Source organism: Hyalella azteca, unplaced genomic scaffold, assembly GCF_000764305.2.
Source record: "Hyalella azteca isolate HAZT.00-mixed unplaced genomic scaffold, Hazt_2.0.2 contig15969, whole genome shotgun sequence".
NCBI lineage: Eukaryota > Metazoa > Arthropoda > Malacostraca > Amphipoda > Hyalellidae > Hyalella > Hyalella azteca.
In genome coordinates, this window is record NW_025945797.1 from 1,779 (window position 1) to 28,547 (window position 26,769).

At 36.7% G+C, this 26,769-nt stretch overlaps 2 protein-coding genes across 2 annotated transcripts; one reads left to right on the plus strand and one right to left on the minus strand.

Moving 5' to 3' along the window:
- Nucleotides 1-428: 428 nt before the first annotated feature.
- LOC125179237 lies at nucleotides 429-2,740 on the minus strand. Its single transcript, XM_047884699.1, has 2 exons — nucleotides 2,598-2,740; nucleotides 429-2,435 (listed from the first exon to the last, which is right to left on the minus strand). Exon 2 carries the CDS (start codon nucleotides 1,609-1,611, stop codon nucleotides 532-534), a length of 1,080 nt encoding a protein of 359 aa, XP_047740655.1. The 5' UTR covers nucleotides 1,612-2,435; nucleotides 2,598-2,740; the 3' UTR covers nucleotides 429-531.
- A 5,775-nt stretch (nucleotides 2,741-8,515) lies between these two features.
- On the plus strand, nucleotides 8,516-24,149 carry LOC108666987. Its single transcript, XM_018153964.1, has 7 exons — nucleotides 8,516-8,558; nucleotides 10,102-10,912; nucleotides 11,183-11,268; nucleotides 11,941-11,987; nucleotides 15,353-15,454; nucleotides 17,111-17,233; nucleotides 19,328-24,149. Exons 2-7 carry the CDS (start codon nucleotides 10,258-10,260, stop codon nucleotides 23,148-23,150), a joined length of 4,836 nt encoding a protein of 1,611 aa, XP_018009453.1. The 5' UTR covers nucleotides 8,516-8,558; nucleotides 10,102-10,257; the 3' UTR covers nucleotides 23,151-24,149.
- The last annotated feature ends 2,620 nt before the right edge of the window (nucleotides 24,150-26,769 follow it).

A 26,769-nucleotide genomic window follows, 5' to 3' on the forward strand; every position in this document is an offset into this window, starting at 1 on the left:
AATTTAAAGGCAGACTGGCATTACCTAATGCATAAGTTTGAGTTTTACCCAGACCTTTAATTACAGATGGTTCTCGATCACACAAGTTAATGCCATTATTAATCAAGACTTGCACGCGACATAAACTTTTACCGGCACCACTATCTACCAAGACATTTATATCAGAGGATAGGACTTTAAGCGAAAGGTACATCAAATTAGCAGGTTTCAAAGAAGACACATTCACCTGAGGAATAGGGGGCTTGCCTGTAACTTGTGGCGTGCTTGTCTGACTGTCTGCAACCTGTGCTGCAGCGCGACCACTCTGCTCCTCCATACGTCCGTCCAAAGATCGCCTTGCCCCAGCCGTAGGCCTGCTCTGCTTCGGGTCGGATCTTATGTTCAATGATTCGCTGGTATTGTTGCTGTTGTTATTACTGCCACCGTCCTCTTGCTTGTTGTCCATTTCGTCCACCAGCAACGCAAACCTGTTACGCAGCCGTAGCTCGTCCGTATTCACTGAGGATTTGTTCACATTACTTTGCTCCCACTTTACCTCCTTTGAGCGAGAGCATTGGGGTTTAAAGGTTGTCTTATTGGGATCAGATTCGAGGTACTTAACACCGGATGACGCACAGCATCATTCTCGGGACGACGTCCCCGAGGCTCTGATGGCTCCTTACGCTCGGGCATACGATTAGCTCCCTGAGGTCGATACTCTGGACACTGACGCAAAAAATGTTCGGACGATCCGCATTTGAAGCATCGCCCACTCAGCATCCAGCAATCCCTTCTAAGATGTCCTGGGCGACCGCAATGATGGCACACTGCGCTCTTGCGAGTCTGTGCGCGTGTCGAACCAGATTCGGACCTTCGTGCGTCGCCGTACCAAGTGTTCCTCCCTCTTCGAATAGGGTCGTGCCGTAACCGCTGAGACGGTGCATACTGCGAGGCTTGACGTATCGGTGCCAACTGATTACGCGAGAGTGATTCATTAGCGACTTGAGTGCTCGCATCACATCTCTTCTTTGTCTGACTAATGTTCACCACCATGTCGGGCTCTGAGTCGAAGTTTGCTTCAGCTTTGGAATTCTCCACATCATAATGGCGCGCACACTTCTTAACAAGTTGCCAAGTCAAAATTTCGCCTTTCAAAGTATGGCTCATACTCAAAGTCCTCAGCACTTTCTTAAAATCACTAGGCACACAAGTAACAAACTTATCCTTAAGAGTCTTGCTGTGGTTTACCTTGCGTCGCGGGAATGCGAGCCGGTACAAGCGCTCCAGACGATTGCTAAACATGTGCATAGCCTCACCTTTTCTGTAGCGAGCCTTTGTAAAATTCTGCCTGTCCTTCTCCTTGCGTAAATACTTCATGTCATCAAACCACTCGCATAACTTTCTCTTTACATCATCGTACGAATCATCTACGTCCCTAAGTGAAGTGAATGCTTCTAGAGTTGTGCCATCCAATTTCTGTTCTAGCTGACCAATCCACAAATCCTTGCTTCCTCTAAAGTTATCGGCACAGAATGCTTCGAAACGTCGCAGGTAAACTCTCAACTGCTGTCCTGAATCTTCGTCGAACTTTTCCAACGGTGGCGCTTTCCTGTTGTCCAGCCTGGCTAGCATTTCAATCCACTAATTAGAGCCAAGTGGAGGTATTTCCGATGCTTCTGCCTTCTTGTTCACGATCTCATTCGGCAATACAGGGTCTTCTACATCAGACGAATCGGTATACTCCGAACCAGAATCGCCACTTGTTCCTAAATCAACTGCATTGTTATCATTGTCTAACTCGAGCCGTTTCACAAAGTCTTTCTTCTCCTTAATTTTCTCACGAGTCACAGGGTGGAACAAAGTACCCCAAGTGGTGCGGAACTCTGTCAACAGATTTCTCGACTCAACCGGTAAACTCTGTTCTACTTTCATCACATTTGTTAAAAAATTTTCCATATATAGAAGATTTTCTTTAATAAAATTTTCCTCTTCTCTGTCGCATAAAATATTCTCACGATCTCGCGACGTCGAGGGCATTACACTATTTAGATCCTCCATGATTGTCAACGCAGATATAAAGAATGACACAAAAACACTTCCAGTATAGGGTGATTAGCCCGAGCTTCTGAGGAAAGCCTCCACTTGTCTTCAAGTATCACAGAACTCACATTTGGAGCACAAAAGAGACTACCACCAGCACGTATCAATGACAGATCTAACCACAGTGTTCCACGACTAAAGTCACGGCACCATTATGTTGGGGTCATCGACACACCAACTCAGCCTACATGATCGTATAGGGTCATTTTCACTGATAGTCTTTAATTAAAATCACTTTATTGCACAATCTGTTTCAGTATATACAATCCACTGTAATATACACATTCACGTGCTGGTCAACTGACGAGAAGATGACTAATTAAGTCTCGAGTTAGAGTCTCTGGTTTGAGGCTTTCCTAAAAGAGTAAAATGAACAATAATTAAACTTCTAACTAGTAAATACAGTAATGAATATACAAATCAAATAATGGAACACACATATAGTATATACATCGATTCAAATCATTTTCACCTATCACAATTCAATAATACACGTCAGGACCTAACACACTACGTACCTCCGCTCGGGCTTCACACCGCACAATAATCTAGCAGCAACTTACACCTTCCGCATTCCGACTTCCGTAAAGTCTAAACTAAAATGGCATTGAGCAATTTCACAATAATTGACGAATCCCAAGTAAAATAACACGCAAGATAATAAAATACAAGCTTATACCTCAACAACATTTTTCACTCAAGTTACAAAACACCTTTTTCTGATTGTAAAGAGTTTTATATCAAGGCCTAAACTAATGGAATGCATTAGAATTACTTAGTACTGTTATATTAGAGACGTAACTAAGTTGAAATATAACTTTTAATAACATTAATCAGACACTTTCTCAGCGATCGGACCAAAATTATAGCTTCTAGAATTTACATGGAATATCAGATTAAATGCAATACATGAAAGCTTCGGTTATAATGAAATAAGAATTCTATTCTGCAAGTAAGATATAATCACTATTATTTAATTTATTAATCAAATGCTCAATTCGATTTTCTTCCGTAATAAAAAAGTGATAAAAAGGATTGCTTTCAGTACGAAAGGAACGGAACGATGGGAGTACTTTTTCTTAGAAATAATGAAATCAATAACGGGATTTTATTCGGTAATAATGCAATGATAAAACAGTTTCCGCTAAGTGAATTTGATAGCCAAAATCTAACCTCGGGATTACAGGATTCTACCATTCTCGCAACTTTAATGTAAAAAACACGATTTAATTGATATGAATAGCGTGCAACCACGTTAACAGTCAATTAACCTCTAACGATGTCATGGTGTCTCAATTAATTTGTTGACACCACGTTAATAGTCAATTAACCTCTAACGATGTCATGCATGGTGTCTCAATTAATTTATTGACACCTCTTAACGGTCAATTAACCTCTAAGGATGTGTGTCTCAATTAATTTATGGACACCACATTTACAGTCAATTACTCTCTAACGATGTCATGGTGTCACAATTAATATATAAACTATTGAATCTCTGAAAAGCCTAAAGCGTCAGACAGAATTAGATTAAATATTTTCTGCCTGAGCTTTGGACTAAAGCTTAAAATATAGAGGATCAATATCCATAATTTTTAAATCGAGAGAAGACCTGAAAGAGAGGAGTGCTCAAAGGATCATAGCTTAATCTCATAAAAATCATCCAGTTTGTTCAATCAAATGGAGATCAAATGACCGCAAACAAGCGAATGATGAGAAAGATAGCGTGTAGGTTATTCAATCGATTTTTATGTTATAGGTCAGCTCGGTCTAGCTTTTAAGTACGATAACCAATATGAATTCAAATGAAAATAAAACATAATACCGCATTTCACACATGTAACAATTTTTTCTATTCATCAGGTGTAATTTTCATTTTGTAGTGTTTTCTGAAATACAGCGTTGGGTATAACGGGAAAAAACGCGGAGAAATAATTTTAAATTTTTACATTTTCATACCACATTCATATCAATGAAAAAAACATCGTATCCAAATAGAGCGAAAAAACGCTACATGCTATCACAAAACCTGCTCGATTAATGCTTCACGGTACAGCCAAGCTACAGCAAGCACTGAAATAAAATCAAACCTCATGCTGCAAGTGAACGTAAATATCGCTTGTGAGTCTCACAAATATGAGGGCTTTGTGCTGGACTTCGCAACTTTTGCAATCCACGAAGCAGCTTTTTCTGGCCTGGAAACTTGGCCGTCGCTGTCACAAGCAATGACGCAGGTCGAGAGAAAAAAAGAAACAGACAGAAATTTATAGCTCAATTTGTCGAAAAAAACTAATGAATGTCCAAGATATGTCAGTGCAGTCTGAGGGAACTGTTCACGCCTCACTGCAAGATTCCTTTCCTTAGTCTGANTCCTTCCCGTAGTCTGAGGGAACTGTTCACGCCTCACTGGAAGAGTCCTTCGCGTAGTTAGAGGGAACTCTTCAAGAATAAATATAATAGTCTCGTGACGTAGTCTCAGGGATCAATGAAACGAATAATGAGATCAATCTTACCTCATCATCGTTACATTGGGCCAAAATATAAAATTTTATAACATCCAAATTCACAAGTTTTCTGTAATTTTTTTGGTCCACTAAGACTTGAATGTTGCTGCGCTGTTCAGGTTAAAACTTAAAATCTGAATCCTTCCGGTTGAACCAATTTATAACTCAATTGTGATCTGTTCAATAATTCAGATTTTGGCGCTGATTTCAGTATAATCAGTATTGGATTTATCTGAAATTGCGACCAAAATAATTTCTATATCCAATCACTTGCAGTTGCTAAGTTTTAGCTAAAATATTTTCTCTAGCGCTGCAATTATAATTGCTCGCCATATATTATGTATTTATCTCATCATTCTGTTCATGCACTCCAGGCGTATTCTAAATCTTACTGACATCATTCCGTAGGAAAAATTCCGTAGTAAAGTTGTTACTGAAGAAAGCATTGTGAAAAGAATTGTATTTCAACAACACTTGATCACATATTTACGGTTCCGGTTTCTTCAGCAACGAGTGACGTTGCCTTCCGCGTTCTCGTTTCCCCCAATGGCTTGACCGGCATCGGTTGAGCCGTTTCCATTTGTCCACCAGCATCGGCCAAGCTTTTATCAGGCATCGGTCACGTCGTTATTATTTGTCAACATTTGGAGCAACACCGACGTTACGTGATAGATGTTTGGCGATTTCGACGGTCAGCTAAACTTTTCTCAGTCCTCCCTCGGGAGGAAATAAATTCAGGACGAAGAAAAATGCGACAACGAAGCTTCAGAAAAGGAGTCGATGAAGATGAAATTTTCGAGCGAATAATTTCATCCGATGTGATCGAAACTTACAAATGATAACAAAATTCAGTAAATTTAGTTTGAAAAAAATTCACAGTTCAATTTTTCCATGTTCTCTTCGGTATAACAATAAAAATAACCTATGAACCATTATTATGGATGACGCCTGGATAACCACAATAGAGGATAGACCATCATAATCCAGAGACCATGTTAATGAACCTGTAGCCCTTTTATTGAGACTGTGAACATCTTAATGAGCCAAGGTCATGTTAATGAACCATTGGCCATGTTAATGAACCAGTGACCATGTTAATGAACCAGTGACCATGTTAATGAACCACTGACCATGTTAATGAACCACTGACAATGTTAATGAACCACTGACAATGTTAATGTACCTCTTACAATGCTTATGAGCAAGTGACCACATTAATGAACCAGTCACCATGTTAATGAGCCTATGAATATGTTCATGAGCTGGTGACCATGTAAGTGAGCCTGTGACCAATGAACTTTTCCAAACGCTATATCTGCACAAATAATTATCATGCTATAGAAGGCTCCAAAACATTTTTTTGTTATAAATACTGCCTCATAAATTGATGATAAACATTTGCGGTAGAAATTTTTGTGGTTGAAATGGCTCGACCTTGGATCTTTGCTCGATCTTTTGTTTTTTTGAAACAAAATTAGAAATGTCTCGATGTTGTTACGCAGTCAGTGACAATTATTTACAATTTCACAAACTTTCAGTAATACCAGTTATATCACATTGAAATAACTTCTACACACATCATTTATGCTATTCTTTTTCATGAATGTTTTTATTGGAGACTTTGAAATACTATTAAATTTTATTCATTTGCCTCTGACGGTGTAACATCTTAAAACAATTAATCATGGTGGAAAGACCGCATAGTTTTTTTACCTTTGCTAAATTTCAACCGTGCCAAGGTCGGGTTAAAATTTATTTCTAAAGTTCGGTCAGTCATCAACACGTTTTTGCCCTCGAAACTTTTAATAAGTAATTCTTTGAAGCTTCGCTATTCTAAATTTGCATCGCTGCTACGGAACTCCATTTAAAGTTTAGCCTCTCGCGCATACCAGAGTTTGTTTAGGTCGCGGAGAAAGTCTTTCTAAATGTTGCTTGCTGAGCGAAAATATGTTGTTGTTATAAGAGCCTCGAAAGCAAACTTATAAAAATCGTATGCAAGTGATCACTAAATTCAACAGGCCATGGGTATATTTCTTCAGTGTCGACACTTCTATTCTATTCTAATTCATTTAGAGCTGCAAGAAAATTTCTTTGAATTAAAATTCAAAAGATTGTTCATAAGTTGAAAATTATATTTCCTTAATAACATGAATATAGTGAAATAAAATTTGTGTTAAAGTTTCCTTCGCAATTTTCATGCCAGATTTAATTTGCATCTGATTAAACCAACATTTGCAATAATCCATACAGTAATAAAACGCTACTACTAACATATTGTTTACATATTTGTTTACCTTTACCTTTTACAAGTAAATCATTATACGGAAATTTCAATGGTAAATTTACAAAAAGTTCTCCTTTAGAGAATGCAGTTTAGTTGTCATTCCGATTACTTGAAAATCAATTTCCTAGAAAGTTAAGATCACAAAGATGTTGAAAGCGCAGTTCACTAGGCACTCTTAGTATAACAAGTATCCAGTAAACTAGAAGCTCCGGTTAACTGAGTGATCTGTTTACATAGTATGGAGGTAATTTGTAATTCCAATTAACTAAGTACGCTGTAAAATTGTATGGTAGATTTTACGGTGCGCTCCAATTTACAATGCACTCCAGAGAATTGAAAATATCCGCATTAACATTTAAGCCTCGTTGAAAATCACTCGATGAAAAACTGAATGACAAATTAAGCTAATTTTATGTTCGTCACGAGTGGCTAATGTTGAAATCAACGCAAAATCAACGTGAAAGTCAAGCAAGCTCGTATCCATGATACGAGTGGACATCAATACATACGAGTGGATATACATCAATATTTAATTTGGTTTTCCTATTAGGAATTAATGCAGACAGCGACCCTAGACGATCAAAATTCAAGTTTTTCTCATGCTCTTTTATTTTTTATGTCATTCCCGAATAAAATTGGAAGAGAATGATTGACACTACTGCATATTTGCTCCGAGGATAAATATCTAAATAAACACTATGTCGATATTCGGCGAATTTCCTACCTATCTTTTTATATATTAAAAACAATTCGTTAAATTCAATGCACAGAGTTTACAAAGAAACTTTTGATTGTCGATTGCCTGCACGCCGCACATATTTGAATATCAAAAAGAGAACATTTTCAGACCCGGCATGTTTCTAATTCATTTATTGAAACAGTCAGAACAATGAACGCCAGCATGCGTTCTTCTAATTGTGATAATTTTATCATTTCGTTATCAAATATAGTGAATAAACAAAACTCTTTTACTAAACTTTGCTCGCAAACGTTAGGCCACTATTTTAAACTCCCAATTGAATTTGTTTTCTTAGAAAAATTCAGTTAAATTTTATTCATTGAAACGAGATAAATTTATATTGGTCTCCAATTTGATTTAGTCATGCTGAATGCAATTCGAAATAATTTTGTTTGAAAGCGACGAATTAAACTTTGTCTTTAGCTAGCGTTTCTCACAAAATTATTTTTACATGACTTTTTCACAGCAGTGCAGATGTAAATACTGATCCACTCAAAGTGATTTAAGTAGAACGATGCTGCCAACATAATCATATCTTTATAATTATTATTATACAATAATTTTTTATATAATAATTAGTTTTATAATTATAAAATTTTTATACTTATTATTATTCATAATTATTTCCAATGGTCTTTCGTTTTTAAGGAAATTCGTTTCGTTTTAAATGAATTTTCAATTCAGCTTACGCATTGGATTGATCGGGATCGGCAGCTTTTAAAATAATTTATATTCTGTTGATTTTTTCGATGAGCCATATTTATTTGTTATATTTGAATCAACAAGAGCATCGGATGCACAAGGCTTTAATTAAAATGTGTTTCGGTCGGTGCTCCTAATAAATATCGAAATTATAACTTTTTGCTCAGGTTTCTTTCACTAAAGCTTGTGTTCCCAACGGCAGGTTGTGGTGCTACCGTACAAGGACGTCCCAGCGAACGGAAGGCCCATTGTGAGATTATTTATTTTATGAATAACAATAATAATAAGGATTATTGCAGTAGAAACTCTATAAGTATATTAAACTATCGTCTATATCAACAATTAATCTAATTATATCCATTTTTGAAAATGCAGCTTTTTTAAGCAATTACAACAGTTGCAAATGTAAAAATTTCATTAGAGGTAATAGAGAAGTGAAGTTTATCAAAAAACTTCCACGATTTTGTTGCTAAAAATTAAAGTGGTGTGAAAAACTCAGTTATGAATTGAACAATAATTAGATATAGTAGTGCATTCCAATAAAGAAGTCTGTTCTATTTCACCAACAAGCATAGCACGGTAGCCCGGCCTCATGGGATCACTTATCACGGGAAATTTGGATTCATACGCTCCTGCATACCGTTATAGGGATAAAATAAACTTGGTTAATCAATAAAAATCATTTAAACCCACAGTTTACAAAGAACTGACTTTTGTCTTCTGTTTCTAAATAGGATAATACTATTTTAGAACTATTATTTTATATTTATACATCTCAAAATGAAATTGAATTTCAATTTTTGATCCAATTCTTTCCCCTCAGATTTTGCAATGCCTCATTATGAAAAAAAAATCAGTACACGATAAGGATCGCGTATGCGGGCTAACACATATTCTGTCATATACATGTAATATAGTGCTATCGATGTATATGTATTAAATTCACACTCTATTCATATATATCCAAGCTAGTATTTATTTGCAATAGAACCTCGCATGCTTGACGGTTGTTCGTTGAAAGCTAAATTCAATTTCTTATGACGACCCTCGAATTCAGTTTAAAAATTCAAATTAATTTCGAAATAGCCCCTCCGATGAGCCCAATCTTGCGACGCAAGTTATGAAGTGTGTCGACAACCCAACATAACAGCAGCGATGACGGCAGACCATACGATAGCCTTTAAAAAGCCCAACATAACAGCAGCGATGACGGCAGACCATACGATAGCCTTTAAAGAAGCCCAACATAACAGCAGCGATGACGGCAGACCATACGATAGCCTTTAAAAAAGCCCAACATAACAACAGCGATGACGGCAGACCATACGATAGCCCTAAAAACCAGACATGACAACAGCACAGACGGCAATAACAAAGTATGGCCTTTAAATATGTGAACATTGCTAGCTTTCTTCTTTATAGATAATCAAATCCTTTTAAAAAATGGAACGGGAATCCACCAAGTTTTGTTCTCCGGATGTGATGTTCTAACGGGTACAACCTGCAACCATACTTTCATAAATAACGCTCGGCTCAGTTGAATCCAATTCAGTTCATTATTTGCAGAATCCAGTTAGTTAATTTATAATTAAATAATCATAATTATAATAAATTCAAATCATTTAGGTAAATGAGTATTCTTCATACTCCAACTCGTGTCAATTTATTGAAGGGAAAGTGCAATTTTCCCGCAAATAGTTTTGACTCAAACATTTTATGCAACTCTATTATGTATTATACCATAGAAATCTAATCTAGGTTGTCGATAACACCGCACTTCTGCTCAATTGCAGACGACTTCAAATGACGACGAAGAGAACGTCGCAGTGTACGTCGTACGTTCATCCCCACCAGATCAGGAGGGACGGAGATTTGACGTCGACCGTTCGAGAAACGTACGAGTTTGGCACGAAAACAACGGGGCCACGGGCCATACCAACGTACATGCAATGCGTCAGGATCCTATCAGCTACGCACGTAACTTGGACGGTAGGATACAACAGAATATTCAAGGGGACAATTTCGTAGGATGGCGAGATGGCACGCGCATGCGCAGAAGTAGAAATTCTTCCAGTAAAGATACCATGAAATCTAAAGAAGATAATACTTCACTGGAAGAAGGTAATGGAGGGTGGCGCGGTATAACTGGAGCTTCGTTAGCGCAAAGAAGAATGAGAAGCAATGAAAATAAAACAGGTAATAGAAGTCAGTTCAGTGAGTTAACGAATGATTCGGATGAAAAAAGTGACATGAACATAAAAAATAAAGAAATGGCAGTTAGTGACAAAAGTGGCACGAAAAACTTAAGCCAAGAAATCTTTGGAAGTGAAGACAAAATCGGGATTAAACTCCCAACCGGGAAAAAGGAAGAGAGTAGGATAGAAGATATCAGCGGAAGCGACGGCGAACGTAAGGATAAAAGCAAAAGTAAACTGCCAACTGAAAGACGAGAAGAGAATAAGATCAAAAAAATAACCGGAAGCAGCGACTGGAGGGGCATAATCCTTCCTCTCAACCAGAGTGCAATGCAGCGCGCGAAGCTTGACTCAACCCTCGATAAATTCCAACCGAAGGCAGGGGACCGGAGCACTGGTCGAGCCGATGGTGAGATCTACTCTGCGTGTATATGTTCCAGGAAGTTGTTACATCATTAAAAATTAATAACGGATTAAAATTTTTCTAGTAGCTTGTATGATGGTTGCCAAGTTTCATTTTATCGCTTTAGTACTTCCGAGTTCAATCCATGAATTCGTTTTTTATAGACAATATATTTTTAAGCTTAGGCATTAATTATGGAGAACTGAAATAACGAGGCTGCAGTAAATTTTAAAGTATTAAAAAACATTTAATTAAATTTGGAGGACTGTGTTTCAGGAGCGTCATTGGATGGTCAGAGTTCTACAGTAGATGCCAACAGGAATGCTGAGAAATCTACACTGAAATTCATCGGGAATGAATCGGTAATGAAAACTAGCCATCAAGTATTCTATCGAAAATTGTAGCTGTCCATAGAAAGACTTAACTTCCACTCGAATATGTAACTTGATCGCCACTAATTTGTTCTGACCAGGACCATGAAATTCCAATAGAAATAGAAGTATTCCGACTTAAAGAAGAATATGCACATAAACTTTATACTGGAGGCCAAGCGGCTAATTTCTGCTTGAATACGTTTTTTCTTTGAACAAGTTATTCGCATCTGAATAGGTTAATTAATTTAAAAGTGGCAACTCTGCCAGAAGCAATAATTCTACAAAAAGATTTAATTCCATTACAGTTGAATAATTTCTTACGAGTGAATGATTACAATCAAAATATATAATTCTATAAACTCGAGCGCGATTCTACCGCAAATGTGTAACTAATTCAAAATTACGCAATTCTGTCAGAAAGAGCGTATCCATTAGTATAACGTAATTCAATATTCAATTTTCAAGAATTTGTAATGTATCAAAACATTCTTTAGTTTTGTGGTCGAAAATAATGAAATCCGTTACCTTATTAAAATAACTGAAACTTTTATCAATCACCGGACGACAGTGGAAAAGTATGAATAATTTCACCGGACGACAGAGGAATGGTACGAATAAATTCAAGTTTTAACTAAACTTATTGAGTTTTCTGCTGTGCAGCACAAGAGGACGAGAAGGTCAGCTCAACGAATAAGCGTCGTGAACAGGTCAGGTTCAATATATAATCAAGGAACATTTATTATTCATATCATGCTCCAAGTTCCACTGTAAAAACCAGGATCAAAAATTCTTGAACCCAATTATTGCAGTTCATTAAACAAAAAAGCTACATTAATTAATGAGCAAACAAGATTCATTGAGTTCTTACCAATTAATTTCGAAACGGGAAGTAGTTCAAGTAGCGTAATTCAACCTATTCGTTTAATTTCACTGAAGAAGTCTTTCCCAGCTAAATACTTCGGCCGTCCCACGCGTAATTATTACTTGATTGAATTTAAGTAATTTGTCCGAGCATTTTCCTGGATGTCTGCACTGGAACTCTTCTAATTTTCCGACATAGCCCTCAAGAGTGTTCATTTTTTTCAATGCTTGGAGCAATTTTTTTTTCGCTCCAACTTTTAATTAGAAGGACGGCGGAAGTCCAAGCGAAGTTTCTTCTAATTTTTTTACGGTATAAAAGTGGGCAAAACGACGCGGTATCTTGGACTCAAATTTGGAAAAGAGTAGCACTTATTCTGTTTTTATTATTATAAAGAAGTTTTTTTTACTATGTCATGCTAAATCGATGTGATCTGCGATGTGGGAGTCTAAATTAAATTTAATAAATTACAGGGGATAATTGTAAGTGGATTGTGATTAGCAAACAATTAAAGGCAGTTAACAAATCCCAAATCATAATTATTCCAAAAACAATGAATAATTTGAGAAGATTATTGTACTTGCCTTAATCAGGAAAATAAAGGCCTTTGACAATGATAAAAAAAATTCTGAAACAGTATGGGTAAAAAATTTCGACGGCCTTTGAAAATTTTGTAAAATTTCCCACAATTATTATAAAACCGATTTAGTCTCCATCATGCGAGTTAGTCAAATTTCGGACAAATATTAATTGAATTCATTCGCATTTGTTATAAGTTATAAAGTCTGGAACAAAGAATCATAAAAATGACCTTCTTTGATGCTCATGGTAGGCACGACGAATTGCTATAGAGCTTTATATAATGATTTATAATTTTGAGAATAGCATAGACACCGTTAGCTGCGCAAAGTTTTAATAATTAATGCAGTTTTAGTTCTCTGATATTATTCTTTTAGTTTTTACTTATTAATTTTTTCATATTTTATTACCTTTCTTAATTTTTCTTTGCCTGTTTGTACTATGTATAGCCTTTTCATGATAATATTTAATGAGGTATATAGAAATGAATTAAATAATGCACACACGCATTGTGTAACAAAGACCCTAAATTACTGAAAATAAATTAGGAAATTTGCAATTCAGCCTACAACAAATACCACGGCTGGAAGCAACAAAAGACATTGTTGCAAATTAAGCTAAGGCTTAAAGTCATTTCAAATAATTTTAAATCGATTGTCCAAACTTACTTATAAAGCAATATTTTTTTAACAAAGGCCACAAAGGCGGAGCAAAAAGCCATCCCATTAAAAACACCGCAGATTACTTAAGATCTTAACGCGCTGCTACGAAATTGCTCGGACATTTTCAGGAGGTCTTAATTAAAGTGGCCTAAGAGCTAAACTCGCGATATCAACAATGAAACTTAGAAGGCAAATTTGGCCCTCGAGACTTTCAGGAAAAGCCCACGGTAAGTTCGGGGAAATACTTGCGCTGAAAGTCTTGCACTTCAACACGCAGTGTTATTTCGACACAATTTTAACACACGAGTTTAAATGTTATTTTTTTCTTTTTGCAGGCAAAATTGTAAGGTTAATGCACTATCGCGGACAAATTATTCGATAGAACAGGATGTGTATTAAATATAATATGACGATAATTAGATTATTTTTAAAATGAGAGAATTAATTTCGTTAAATATTATTGTTAACGTAATTTTAAATTTTAATGCAAGCTAAAAAAATTAAAAGTTGGCATATTAAAAAATATTAATGATGTATGACAGTGATTCACTTTTCTGCCCTCTTTCATGGTAATAATGATCTGACATACCCAGGAAGCAAATAACAATTAATCAAGTGCATTTAATTAATAGTAATCACAATCTAATTAAATATTTCATCTTCGCTTGCAAGTGTTTGAGCTCCCTGACTACGCATCTCGAGACCCGTAGAATTATTGTTCGCACTTTACCGCAGTAAAATAATGGGTCGTATTGTTCAAATAATGACCTACTTTCTGCAGGCAGCACTAGTACATCCTTTTATCGGGCCAATCTGGGTTACGATGACCCACAAGAGTGTAGAAAGTACATCGCTGTTTAGACAAGCCAATTCCAGCCTTTATTTGGCCGTCGAAAACTAAACTATACAATAGGTTTTATGGTCCTAACTATTCATTGGTTATTATTGTATCTTTTCTTACTGGGATTTTGTTTCCTATGCTTTTTTATTTCATTTCGAAAGATACATTGTTACATATATACAGTGGGGGGAAATAAATATTCGTACACTTGAAAAATCGTATTTTAATGTATTTAAGTACACAAACTTAACAGGAAAAGTGATTTAAATTATGTACCAGCAGGATAACGATCCTAAGCATACTGCAAGATCCACAAAGAAATGGTTCGCTGATAGAAATGTACACGTTATGGAATGGCCAAGCCAGTCGCCGGACTTAAATCCGATTGAAAATTTGTGGCTGTATTTGAAGATTCAAATTAAGAAAAGGTCCCCAACAAACAATGAGAATCTTAAGGTGGTGTGCCAAGAAGAATGGTATAAAATACCAGTAAGCATCTGCAAATCATTGGTCGAGACGTATAGAAATAGACTGGTGTCTGTTGAGCTGAATAAAGGGTATTCAACCAAGCATTAAATTAAAATAATGCGGATTTATTGTTTTGTACGAATACTTTTTTCACCCCGAAAAGTGAACATGTTGCATTGTTTTTTGTTGCATTGAGATTTAATTTCTTTTGATAGTATTTTTGAATACTATGCGTCTCTATACATAATTTAAATCACTTTTCCTGTTAAGTTTGTGTACTTACATACATTAAAATACGATTTTTCAAGTGTACGAATATTTATTTCCCCCCACTGTATTTCACTCTATTTTGAAAAGTTTTTAATATTTGTATTATTATTTGCATGACAATAATTACTTCTTTCATTATGTCAATGCTCCTCTTACGCAATGACTAGAATAATTATTATGCAGTGACGAATTTTCCGCTAACGGTCAAAATTATTTAACAAATAAGCTTATTTTATAGGCAGTGAGCTGTGTGTTTATTATATAAACACATTAAAAATTTAAAGTATTTTTCAGAAGATATTTAGAACTCCATATCATCTGTACAAGAATTATTAACTTTTGTATGAACGAAAAATTTAAACAATTATGTTATTAATAATCACGATATTTCAGACGCAGCGCAGACGCGCCCGCCCGGATGCATTACTCAGAAATTTACTCGCCCGCGAACGACTCTTATTTTTACGACATGTCCAGGGACGGAGAATCAGCAGGGTAAGCATTTCTTTAGAATTACGTCCATAAATGGTACCGGACATGTAAGCAATTATTAATTGATCAATGACAATTAATATTATGACCTATTTTTTTAATATGAATATTTTTGATGTTATAAGAAACGGATGAGCTTACTTACAAATTTTTAGATGACGAGGAAAACGAGGGTCAAACTTTCCTATGGAAATGACGATAATATTTTTTCATCGCAAATCCAATCATATTTTCCAAAATTAGTTCCCTTCATCAAACGGTAATTTATTTCAATCCTTGCATTTTTCTGTTCTGAAAATTATGGCATTTTTTCCGTTATTTCAATCATAGCATTTTTTCGTTCTGAGAAATATGTTTTCTTTGAAATTTAATGCCCAGTAAACAAGAATTTAACGACACGTCTGGAGTCGAAGGGATTTCTGGGGTAACTAACAAATTATTCGTCTGGTCATAATACTGGCTACTGGCGACCACCGCTTCGCGAAATAGCAATAATTATAATTTGTGTCATGGTCGTCTAGCATTATGAGTGAGGTTTTGTGATGATTTTCAATCAGATATTTTTTTACAGGGATTTTGTGAAAACAACGTTAGGATCAACGAATTGAATTTGCTGTATACAATGAATTCATTGACATCTAATCGGGATAAGGTTTATCTCTTGATAGTAACAGGAATACTGAATCCTGTTACAGGATTCAGTCTAAAAATCATGAGTGAAGTGTCTTACATGATATCGATTAATAATATAATAATACATATTACATTTCTAAGTAAAGAAAAATTTTCATTTGAACACATTTGACGACGAATATTTGTTGAAAAACTTATTCACTGAGCAATTGAGCTGCAGATTTAATTGTGTTGCTGTTACACGAGTTGCAAAATGATGAAAAAGTGATGTCTCTAAATTGAAGCAGTCTACTCGTAAACTAATCATTTTCTACGTTTCCCTAGAAAACTTATCTGTATTACAAGAGTAACTATTTCAAAGTTCCAGTGGACCGAACAATAATTAAGAACTTATCTCAGCTGAGACAAATCTCACTCAATTTGATAATAAATTTCACGGAAATAAATCCCTCGGAAAAATTTGTTCATGAATAAAATAATATCGAAACATTTGATGACATTTGACTCCTAAAGAAATCCGACACAACAGACATAAGGCTTATAATGGCTTATTCCCTTGTAGAGCAAGGGAATTCCATAAGGCTTATTCCCTTGTAGAGCAAGGGAATTGAAGGGATTAATAACTTTGATGACATAACAACAAATTAGGTTGATTATTTAACAATTGAATATTTCTACTGACACTTTATTAGAAATCTTAGGTGCTAAGGTGTTCAAAATTCTGAAAAATTTTCAGCCAATAATAGAAGTATTGATGTCCGCAGCAAATAAGCTAAATTTGGCCAGTAGACGATTCTAGATATCTCGTGACTTTTGTCAGCCCTACGTGTGATACGTGTAACGTACAGTACATTTCCTCACCTCAGACACGTGTAACGTACACATGTCCTCACCTCAGACACGTGTAACAAACACATGTCCTCGCCCCAGATACGTGTAACGTACACATGTCCTCACCCCAGATACGTGTAACGTACACATGTCCTCACCCCAGATACGTGTAACGTACACATGTCCTCACCCCAGATACGTGTGTGAGAGCCGTGTACGTCACCTAGAGCCGGCGTGGGGGGAGACCGTGCAGGGCGAGGTGCTGGAGATAGTCCACTCGGGGGACCTGCCTCAGCATCTCGCCGTCGAAGTCTGCAAGTACGAGAATATTATTCTAATATTTTTATATTATAGGTATTTAAAATAATAATTTGGAAGCCTGCAGCTACGCAAATATTATTCTATTATAACTATTTAAAACAATAATTCGTGAGTGGAAGTCTGCAAATACGGAAATATTATTCTAATATTTTTATATTATAACTATTTTAAACAATTATTCGTGAGTCGAAGTCTGCAAGTACGCAAATAACAAATTTTTTGTATTATAACTATATAGAATAATAATTCGTGAGTCGAAGTCTGCAAGTACGCATATATTATACTAATATTTTTTTATTATAACTATAAAGAATAAAAATTCGTGAGCCGAAATCTGCAAGTACGCAAATATTGTAGAGTTTGTGATAATTCACATCACAATAATTCGTGATGTGAGTAGGCGAGCGTTAGTAATTGAATGAAGCATACAAGTTGAATAATGTACATGTCGATCAGTGTGGGGATGAAACTATGATAGATATTTGAAATTATGAATAATTATAATTAACTGTGGCCTGGCATGGAAAATGCCTTGAGTGGGCGAGTAAGTGAATATGATTACGGTATTACAATCGATCAAAATGACGAGCAATTAACTGGTAATTTCATTATTTGTAAATTAATACCAAGATTCATATTAATTCGATGTAAGAAATGGTTTCGTTATGCAAGTAATGCAAAAAAAGGACATTAACTATTCATTTTAACTATAGATGTTTGTTGGTTAAGAATATAAAAGAGTTTTAAATGTGCTTGAACTGAATATTAATTGGTATTGCTACGGTTGAATAAAATCAATAAAACTGAGTATATATAACCTAATTGATTGCTAGGAGAGGACATATTAAGTAATTCTTACATAATTTATAAATCGAAAAAAAAATTAAATAAATAAAGGAGTAATTAAAATAAATTTCAGCACAATTGTAAATCTGTCATTAGTTAGATTAATTTAGTTAATTTTATTAATTACTTGATTCATTTATGCTAATACTCAAATAATTAGTTATTTTACTGTAGCACACTCCATCGAAAAGATTTTCAAATATTTTGCACAAGTGACTTTTTTTGTAAAATCATTCAAAATTTCTTTATCTCTGATTGTCATCTATCTGATTGTCTGATTGCTGCTTCGATTTTGTCGCACCTGGTCTGATTGTCATCTCAACTGTCGCTTCTAACGTCTAATTGTTACATAGATTGTCACTTACCTCGTTTAACTGTTACATAGATTGTCACTTTCTTCGTTTAATTGTTACATAGATTGTAACTTCCCTCGTCTAATTGTTACATAGATTGTCACTTTCTTCGTCTAATTGTTACATAGATTGTAACTTCCCTCGTCTAATTGTTACATAGATTGTCACTTTCTTCGTCTAATTGTTACATAGATTGTAACTTTCTTCGTCTAATTGTTACATAGATTGTCCCTTCCTTCGATTAATTGCTACATGGGTTGTAACTTCCCTCGTCTAATTGTTACATAGATTGTAACTTCCCTAGTCTAATTGTTACATAGATTGTCACTTTCTTCGTCTAATTGTTACATAGATTGTAACTTCCCTAGTCTAATTGTTACATAGATTGTCCCTTCCTTCGATTAATTGCTACATGGGTTGTAACTTCCTTCGTCTAATTATTGATCATGCCTGATCTGGTTTGATTTGAAAATCTGTACCAGCGTTGTCAATAAACATGATTCTGTTGAAATACAAGAAAAAAATATAACCAAATAATCATTATAAGAAAGTTTTTGCAAATTTTACTCTCGAGATTATTGAATTCCGAGCTCATCGTCGTGGGTTGCTTGATGAAGAAGAAGGTGTGAGTACCACAATGAAATGTAAAATTTAGCGGGTGCCTGGTAAGATTCGCTATTGCAGAAATTTACAACACTCAAGTGTTGCGAGTAAACCTTTTCGACTTACATTGTGAATTTTCCAATTTTAAACGTCATACAATTTGGCTAATTTTTTCGATGGAATTTTCTAGACGGATACATTGAGCATCCGATAAACGGGTGGATGATATTAAATATTTAATGTAACGGCATTTACGTATGGATTATTGTGAGCATTAATTTTCTCGCAGGTACAAGTCTGGAGGATGTGGATTCTTGGCAGCTGGGGTGCAATCCATTTGTCGACAACGCTACAGCATCCACCGACTTGCTTCGAAGGATCCATCCTCTCCTGGTGGAGGCATCATTCAAGCTGCCTTCAAACTTCCTTCTGGCTGCTTTTGCTACGTCAAAGATGACCTTCGACCAAAGAACCAGCGAAAAAACAACCACAGAAACCCATTTGACGATCCTGAATTTAGGGGCAGTGGTAGCTTCTCGCGACATCTTCGAATTGAAGGAGAAGGGAAACGTGACGAGTTTGATCAACATTACAGCGGAACTTCCGAAGAGAAGACAATCGTTGATCCAGGGTTAAACCCAGGATTTAAGCTTGACAACGAGTTTATGGCTCGACATTTTCCGTATATTAGACTTGCTGAGCAGGATGGACCACAGAAATTTCTGAACAGATTCGCAGAGTCTCGGAGTGACGACAGCGATTACATTCTGACTTTGAAAAAGGTTTTGCCGGATGGCAATGAAGTTCCCGTCGAAGTCCTAATCAATGTTGACGATAAAGGAAGACCAAGCACCTCAACTTTTGAGCTACTGAAAAAACTGAACAAGGCATTTGAGCTCAACTACAGAACATCTAAAACGATGAAATCAAGAATATTGAATGATGATTTACTGCCCTTGCCAGGCAACAACCATGATCGCAGTCCTCTACTTTCTAGAGATCAAATCTCAACTTCCTCAAACTCGGGACCAGGAGCTGTTAAAGGCGTCATTCACAAAGACCTGGGATCATCTGGCCGGCAAATCCATTATTTAGACTCAAATGAAAATGCTTCTATGGTGATTTTAGCAGACATTCTGACTCATTTACAGCAGTCAAAAAGTGGGCATGGCTTTACCGAACATTTATTGCCTCAACCTCAAGCCCTAATAAATATTCAAAACCACGAACCTTCACAGTTGACATTCAATGATGATTCGCTATTACCTTCTCCTCGTCATGCTTTGAATGACCCGTTGAGTGACAGTACCTTGAAGCCGAAAATTCCGTTTTATCTCAACCATAAAGCTAATCCGACCAAATTTGTAACAACGTTTGCTCCCAAGAATAAAGCTTTTGGAAGTTTTAATCAACAACAAAATGGCTTTGATCCTTTCATTGGCGAGGTAAAAATGCCAACAGTAATAAAAAGTGTGGATTTTTCAAGAAATGACCAAGGATCTACGGTCGATGAGGATTTAGGGGGCATATTAATTACGAAAAAAGAAGGTGATAACCTCAAGGCAAGTCAGTTCTTACCCTTCAGAAATGGCCGTCAACGTCAACCTGCAACCTTCGAAACTTTCCCGAAGAACATCATCAACCTGGCGGACAACAGTTCAGATCCTTTGGGGGACCGACGGAGCAAGTCTATTGACGCGCGACAATTTTCGAGTGACGTCAAAAACGACAAAGGGGAAATAATCCGGTATATTCATCCAAGGGAAGTATTCGAGCTGCTCTCCGATCATTCAAAGCAAACTTTAATGAGGGCTCGGCAAGTTATTCCTCTGGACGAGTTCGTTAACGTTGCGGCGTCATCTAGCTTCCGGGGAGAACATGACAACGCCAATATATGGCCTTCAACCGATGCAGAATTCAGAGACAGTTATACATCCGGGAAGTCAAAGAATGGAGCTGAAAATGAATCATATTTAGACAATCTTGGGAAATCAAGTAGACAGACAAAAGACGCACAAATTTTACGACAGCATTCCAATAAATCAAAAATACATGCAAATGAAAATTTGTTCGGAAAAGTGACAGAAGCTTTCGTCGCCCCGTCTGAAAATGATTGGGTTCCGATTACACGGAAAAGTTCTCGTAAACCCGCACACGCTTCAGAAGTGCACAAAACAAACATGAATATCCACGGGGCAGCGACGAATAATTTCGCAGATTTGCACGACGGAGGGGGATTCAACAAGGATGAGTACGAACGATTAAAGAAAAACCACAAATTGTCCATGGACGGAGATATTCCTAAATTCTTCAATGAGTATTTCATTAATCAAAAAACCGATTTTTGGTCAGCATTTGCTGAGGATGACCAGGCAAAAATGCTACGCCACATAAAAAAAGAAGCGCCCAGAAACCTGGGAACAATTCCTCCAATAGACCAAGAAGACGAGGACAAAAAATCAATATTAATGCAGCAAATTCATCACAATCAGCAAGACAGCCAAGGAGGGAACAAATTTCTTTCCAATGCTGAGAATATTAAAGAAATAATTCATCTAACCTCCGTTCCCTCAAGAGCTACACAAACCCCTTTGAAAACACAAATATTTATCCTTCAACAGCCTGACGATTCAAACGCAAAGGAATCAACAAACAACAAGCTAACAAGCGTCCATCAACTAATCAATCAAAAGGTCAACCCGCAGCAGCAAATTACATTCCAACAGACGAATGTAAGACAAATTCAAGCTCCAATGCACCAAAATCAGAAAATTCATAATGAAAAAATAAAGAGTAATAAATATCAAGGAGTTCACCATTTTGATGATCAGAGTTTCCAACATTTTGCAAGCCCTCCTAGCATACAAAAATCTGAATCCGGTCCGAACGAGCTATCAACTAATCCATTCAATAGAATTATTATGAATCCCAGGAACTTGACCCCGGCTGTTGGTGCAACAAAAACGCAAGATTTTCATTCAGTTTCTTCTTTCGGGTCTCACTTTGGCATTAGCAATATGGAGGGAGAGAGGCCAGAAGATGGAATAGAAGGTAATAAGTTCTTCGGCGCTAACACTGGGAAAGTTCAGGATTTTAATGTCGTAGCTGCCGCTGGAGATGAACAACATTCAACGATTGATAATTCACATCACCATTTACTGAGTGATTTCAAACAACATTCACACAATAACTCCTCGGATAGTGTTTTATTCGGAAATTCACAGCAAATTTCAGACTCCAAAGGCCAACACTCCGTCATCCACCTGCTACCAAGTTCTATTCAAACACATGACTTAGATCATTACGTCTGGAATGACCAATATAATAAACCGAGGAATGAAGAAATCTTCACCCAATCGATGAATGAAGTTACAGATCAATCGGAACTGTCTAATTTCAAACTGTTTCAAGGCAGCAATCTAAATTTTCACTCCGTGCATTCGCCTACGGAGACAACCTTATTTCCTCTGGAACACCTCCAAAATACCAACGGAAATCCTGCCTTTAGTCAAATCGGGCAAATATTCAATTCTAATATCCAGCAACTGCAACCCGTAAAGTTTGAAATACAAGGCGATGTCGGTTCTGGTCCAACATTTACGCAAGATCATTCTACTGATTTAACGGGGTTTTCCGAGTTCCTCAGTGAAAGCGTGCAAGCTCCATCTTTCTTTATACACCAAAACGGATCCCATGCCACGGGCGCCGAAAACGTTCAACAAACAAACGTTCAAGATTCAGTTCATAGTGTCAATCAGCAACAACAGCAAGCTTTAAAAACACAAAATGCTAAGGAACTGGATAAATTATTCAGAATTGCTCATTCTTCTCATCAGCAACCCATTGAAACACAAATGATTACGCGCCAACCTGAATTGACCTCCAGCGCGACAGAAGATCAGGTGCAGCGACCAATTCTCTTCCACTACGAACTACCACCTCCTGCCCACGAGAACAACGTCGAATACTCGGTACACAGATTGATCAAAGAGACGGCTCCTTATCACTTCAATATGGCAAATATTGACAGGATTTCACAGAATATTCATCACATTCCATCCCATACAAAGAGACCAGCGCGTTCGTGGAATCCGTTTGGAATACTTGGATAACGGGAAATACATTATAAGGGATCGAAGACCGAGTAGAAACAGGGAGGAAGAGTGATGAAGACAACCAAACTGTATATTATAAAATAGAAAATTGGAAAACACTGTACATTTTATTTTACGTATAATTAAATATAATATTCACTAACCGTTGCAATTTTGTTACGATCAGAAGACCTGCACGTGAAGTCATAGGACCGATGACTGTTGATTGGAAACGAATCACGCGCTGTGCTGTGTGTTCACGATTTTCAGTTAAATGGGCCAAAATGCCTTTCCAAACAGAATTTCTTACGTTTGTTGATCATTCGTGTGGAAAAATACATATGTGTTTAAGGGGAAAGAACGGAAATTATTCCATTGTGGAGATATTCGTTTGTCAATTGCAAAAATACTACTACCAACTTTCAACGCTTGGGGCAGTTGACTTCATGTAGGCTCCTCCCGGCACCGAGATTATCTATAAACTGCTGACTTTCGTGTTTTGTTCTTGAATGAAACCTTCGAAGAAGAACACAAAGCCACTTGTGCAATGGTGAAGGTTACTACATATTCAATAAATTCCGTATAATTCGTTACGCAATTGCCGTGTATTTTCAGAATCGTCTGAGATAAGAAGTTGAGCTCGAACATTTTTGGCGCAATTAATTTAGATAATTTTTTGCTAGTATTGAGGTAAATTTCACTCAATAGCAAATATCAATCCATAAATCAAATTTACTAGCACAATTTGAAAGTAAATTATATCTATTTAAAATCCCCTTTTAAGCGTTCAATTCGAAGCAGTACTTTTCTAGAACTATAATTTTTTTAAACTTGATTAACATGAATAATAACTTTAATTCCCTACCGTCGTACCGATACATAATATCGGTGATTCTATCGATGGTTTCTGTTTTGAAGAACAAGTTCTCCATATTTACTTTTCAAATCTTCAAGTAACTTCACAGTCTGCACTCTTAAAACTATTTTTAAAAATTTTAAATTAAAATTTTTTAGTTTGATTTATTGTGTCTTTTGCGTTAAGTTTGAATTATGGAGTCGTATTGTTAGGAAAATAAAACACACGTTTAACCACACTCCGTTTTATTTTCATTTACCTTCTATTTTCATTTTATTTTTACCTTCTATTTTACCTTCTATATTTTACCTTCATTCGGCCAGAATTGAATTATAATTGAACTTGGGAGTCACTGATTAAAATTACCTATGGAACACTTATTGTTGATAAGGAACTAATAAAAATCGTACAACATTAGTAAGTGCTAGATATGAAGGAGCAGGTAAAATGGTATGCATTTTTAGTCATTATAGTGAACACGAAACAGCTAAATATTGTTAAGTTCTGGAAAACTTTCGAAGAGCCCTACAATAATAAATTAATAATAAAATATAAATAATCTTAGTTATATAGCTAATAATAATTAATTAGCCACTATATAATCTTAGCGTATTCCAGTGTGCCCAATTCACCTCAGCACTTTATAGGACCATAAGAGATAATCTTGACCCACTGGTTATGACGTCATTTCAGTTAATATTAATACAGATAAAGTGACTAATTGCAGGTTCTAACGTGGAAAAGTGACTAATTGCAGGCTCTAACGTGGAAAAGTGACTAATTGCAGGCTCTAACGTGGAAAAGCAGGCCTCTGTAAAATCACTCTAACATTTTTTAACGTTCTGGTTCTGCCTTCCGATTCAGGCAAATGATATGACCATTAGGATAAACTTTCAGATAAGCTCTAAGATTCCGATAGAAAGTGTCATTTCAAATAAGTAAAATTTGTTGAAAATAACTTTTGAAGGTGAATGGAGAGTATCGATCGATTTTAATTTCCGAGTACTTTAATTTCATCCCGACAATCAAACTCGAAGAGGATATACAAAAATGTAAAATGTACGCGCCAGACGAGCGCCGTGAGTTTCCACTAATTCTTGATTACTGGTAACGAAATTCTTGTAGAAAACTAGAAACGTCAAATGCCAGGTCGCAAAGTTTGATTTATTTCAATTAAAGGCTAATGAAAGGTTTGACAAAGCTTGAAGACAGGAGTTGAACAAGAGAATATAATAAAAAAATGGTGAAATTCGAGAATAATTTAGGATGAGTCTCAAAGGATCATCCAGTTTAATAACATGGCTGGGAGCAAGATAAGCAAATTTCTCGCCATAAAAGAAACTTTACCGTTGATGTTCTTGGGCTAGGCGCGGGAGGAGACGACGCCCGTAGACGGCGTTCCGACGCAGAGCTTCAGAACGCCGATGCCCCAGGTACGGGAACCACACTCCAGCCGAGCTGCCGCGAAGACAGACCCAGAGGCGGGCAGGGCTGTAGCCGGAACAGAGGTGTTACAGGAATGCCGCTGGACACTGGAAGTGTTCCATTAAAGCGGGAGTACCCAGAGTCACGAGTGGTGAACGAAATCTGAAGTCTCATCCAGTGATGCTTTTTCTTTAGGTTCAGCTTCAGATAGACCGGAAATGCGGATTTATATATGAAGAATAAGAGTAAAACACGCATTCTATCAGATTTTGTACACTGGGCCCGGCCGCTGCAATCTCTGCAGTAAGTGCCTAGAGATTTCAAGCTAAAATCATACCGAGCGAGGTTGGCTTTTACGCAAGGTACAAAGCTTGGCAGCTTAGCGAATAGACGATCTCTGAACGGATTTGGGAGCACATCCCTTAACAACCTGATCACCAGGTCTACTACCGCACCGTAAAAATATTACGTCAGCGACGTGACGACGAATGGTTACTGCCATGACCTCACCTATGTCGTTCTTTTCTAACTGGGTAACTAGCCCGTGAGGATAGAAGTACGGTTTCGTAAGCCTAAATCCAATTTAAACTGAATCATTAATTTTTAATTCTACACGAGACTTCGGCTCATAGGTTCGGGGCTTTGAGGAAGCCATTTCTCTTAAATTCTGAAGGATTTCTCCCCAGTAACTCTGCTGCAGATGGTTTTTAACAAGCTTCAATTTTTAAAAACGCTTAAATAAAATCTCACTCTGCACAGAACGGTCAGCAGGTAGTATGAAAGACGCGTCTTGAAGATCACCATCTTCACAAAGTAAATGGGGAATTACGGAAATGCACGGCACGTCATATCCTTTAACCAAGATCCCCGGGATGATTGAGTAATCAGTGTCACGGGATCTATTCTACGGGACTCCCAACAACTTTGAGAACTCCACGTCCTCCGCCTAGCCGCAGATTACCAGTCTAGAATGAAGTTATTTCTGAATAGCGGCAAATTGCTGCAAATTAAATCTATTTGAATTGAAAACCTCTGTTGCAACATGCACCGCTTTGCTCATATCCTGATCATCTTGAGAACTATATACGGTCAAATGAAACGATATTAGATCTTCTGTGAACAAGGCACGAAAAGGAAAAGAATCGGCGACAGGCCACATCAGGCCTACACTTCAGCGCCGAGACCAATATGTTATGTTATGTTATATGCAATATTATGCATGTAGGCCAAATTGTAGAACATGCTACGAAAGGAGCTAATCAATATTACCATTGCCTACTGTAGGTAGATAATGGTAATATTGTCTACCTACAGTAGTTAGGTAATACATTACCTACCTACTGTATTACATGATGA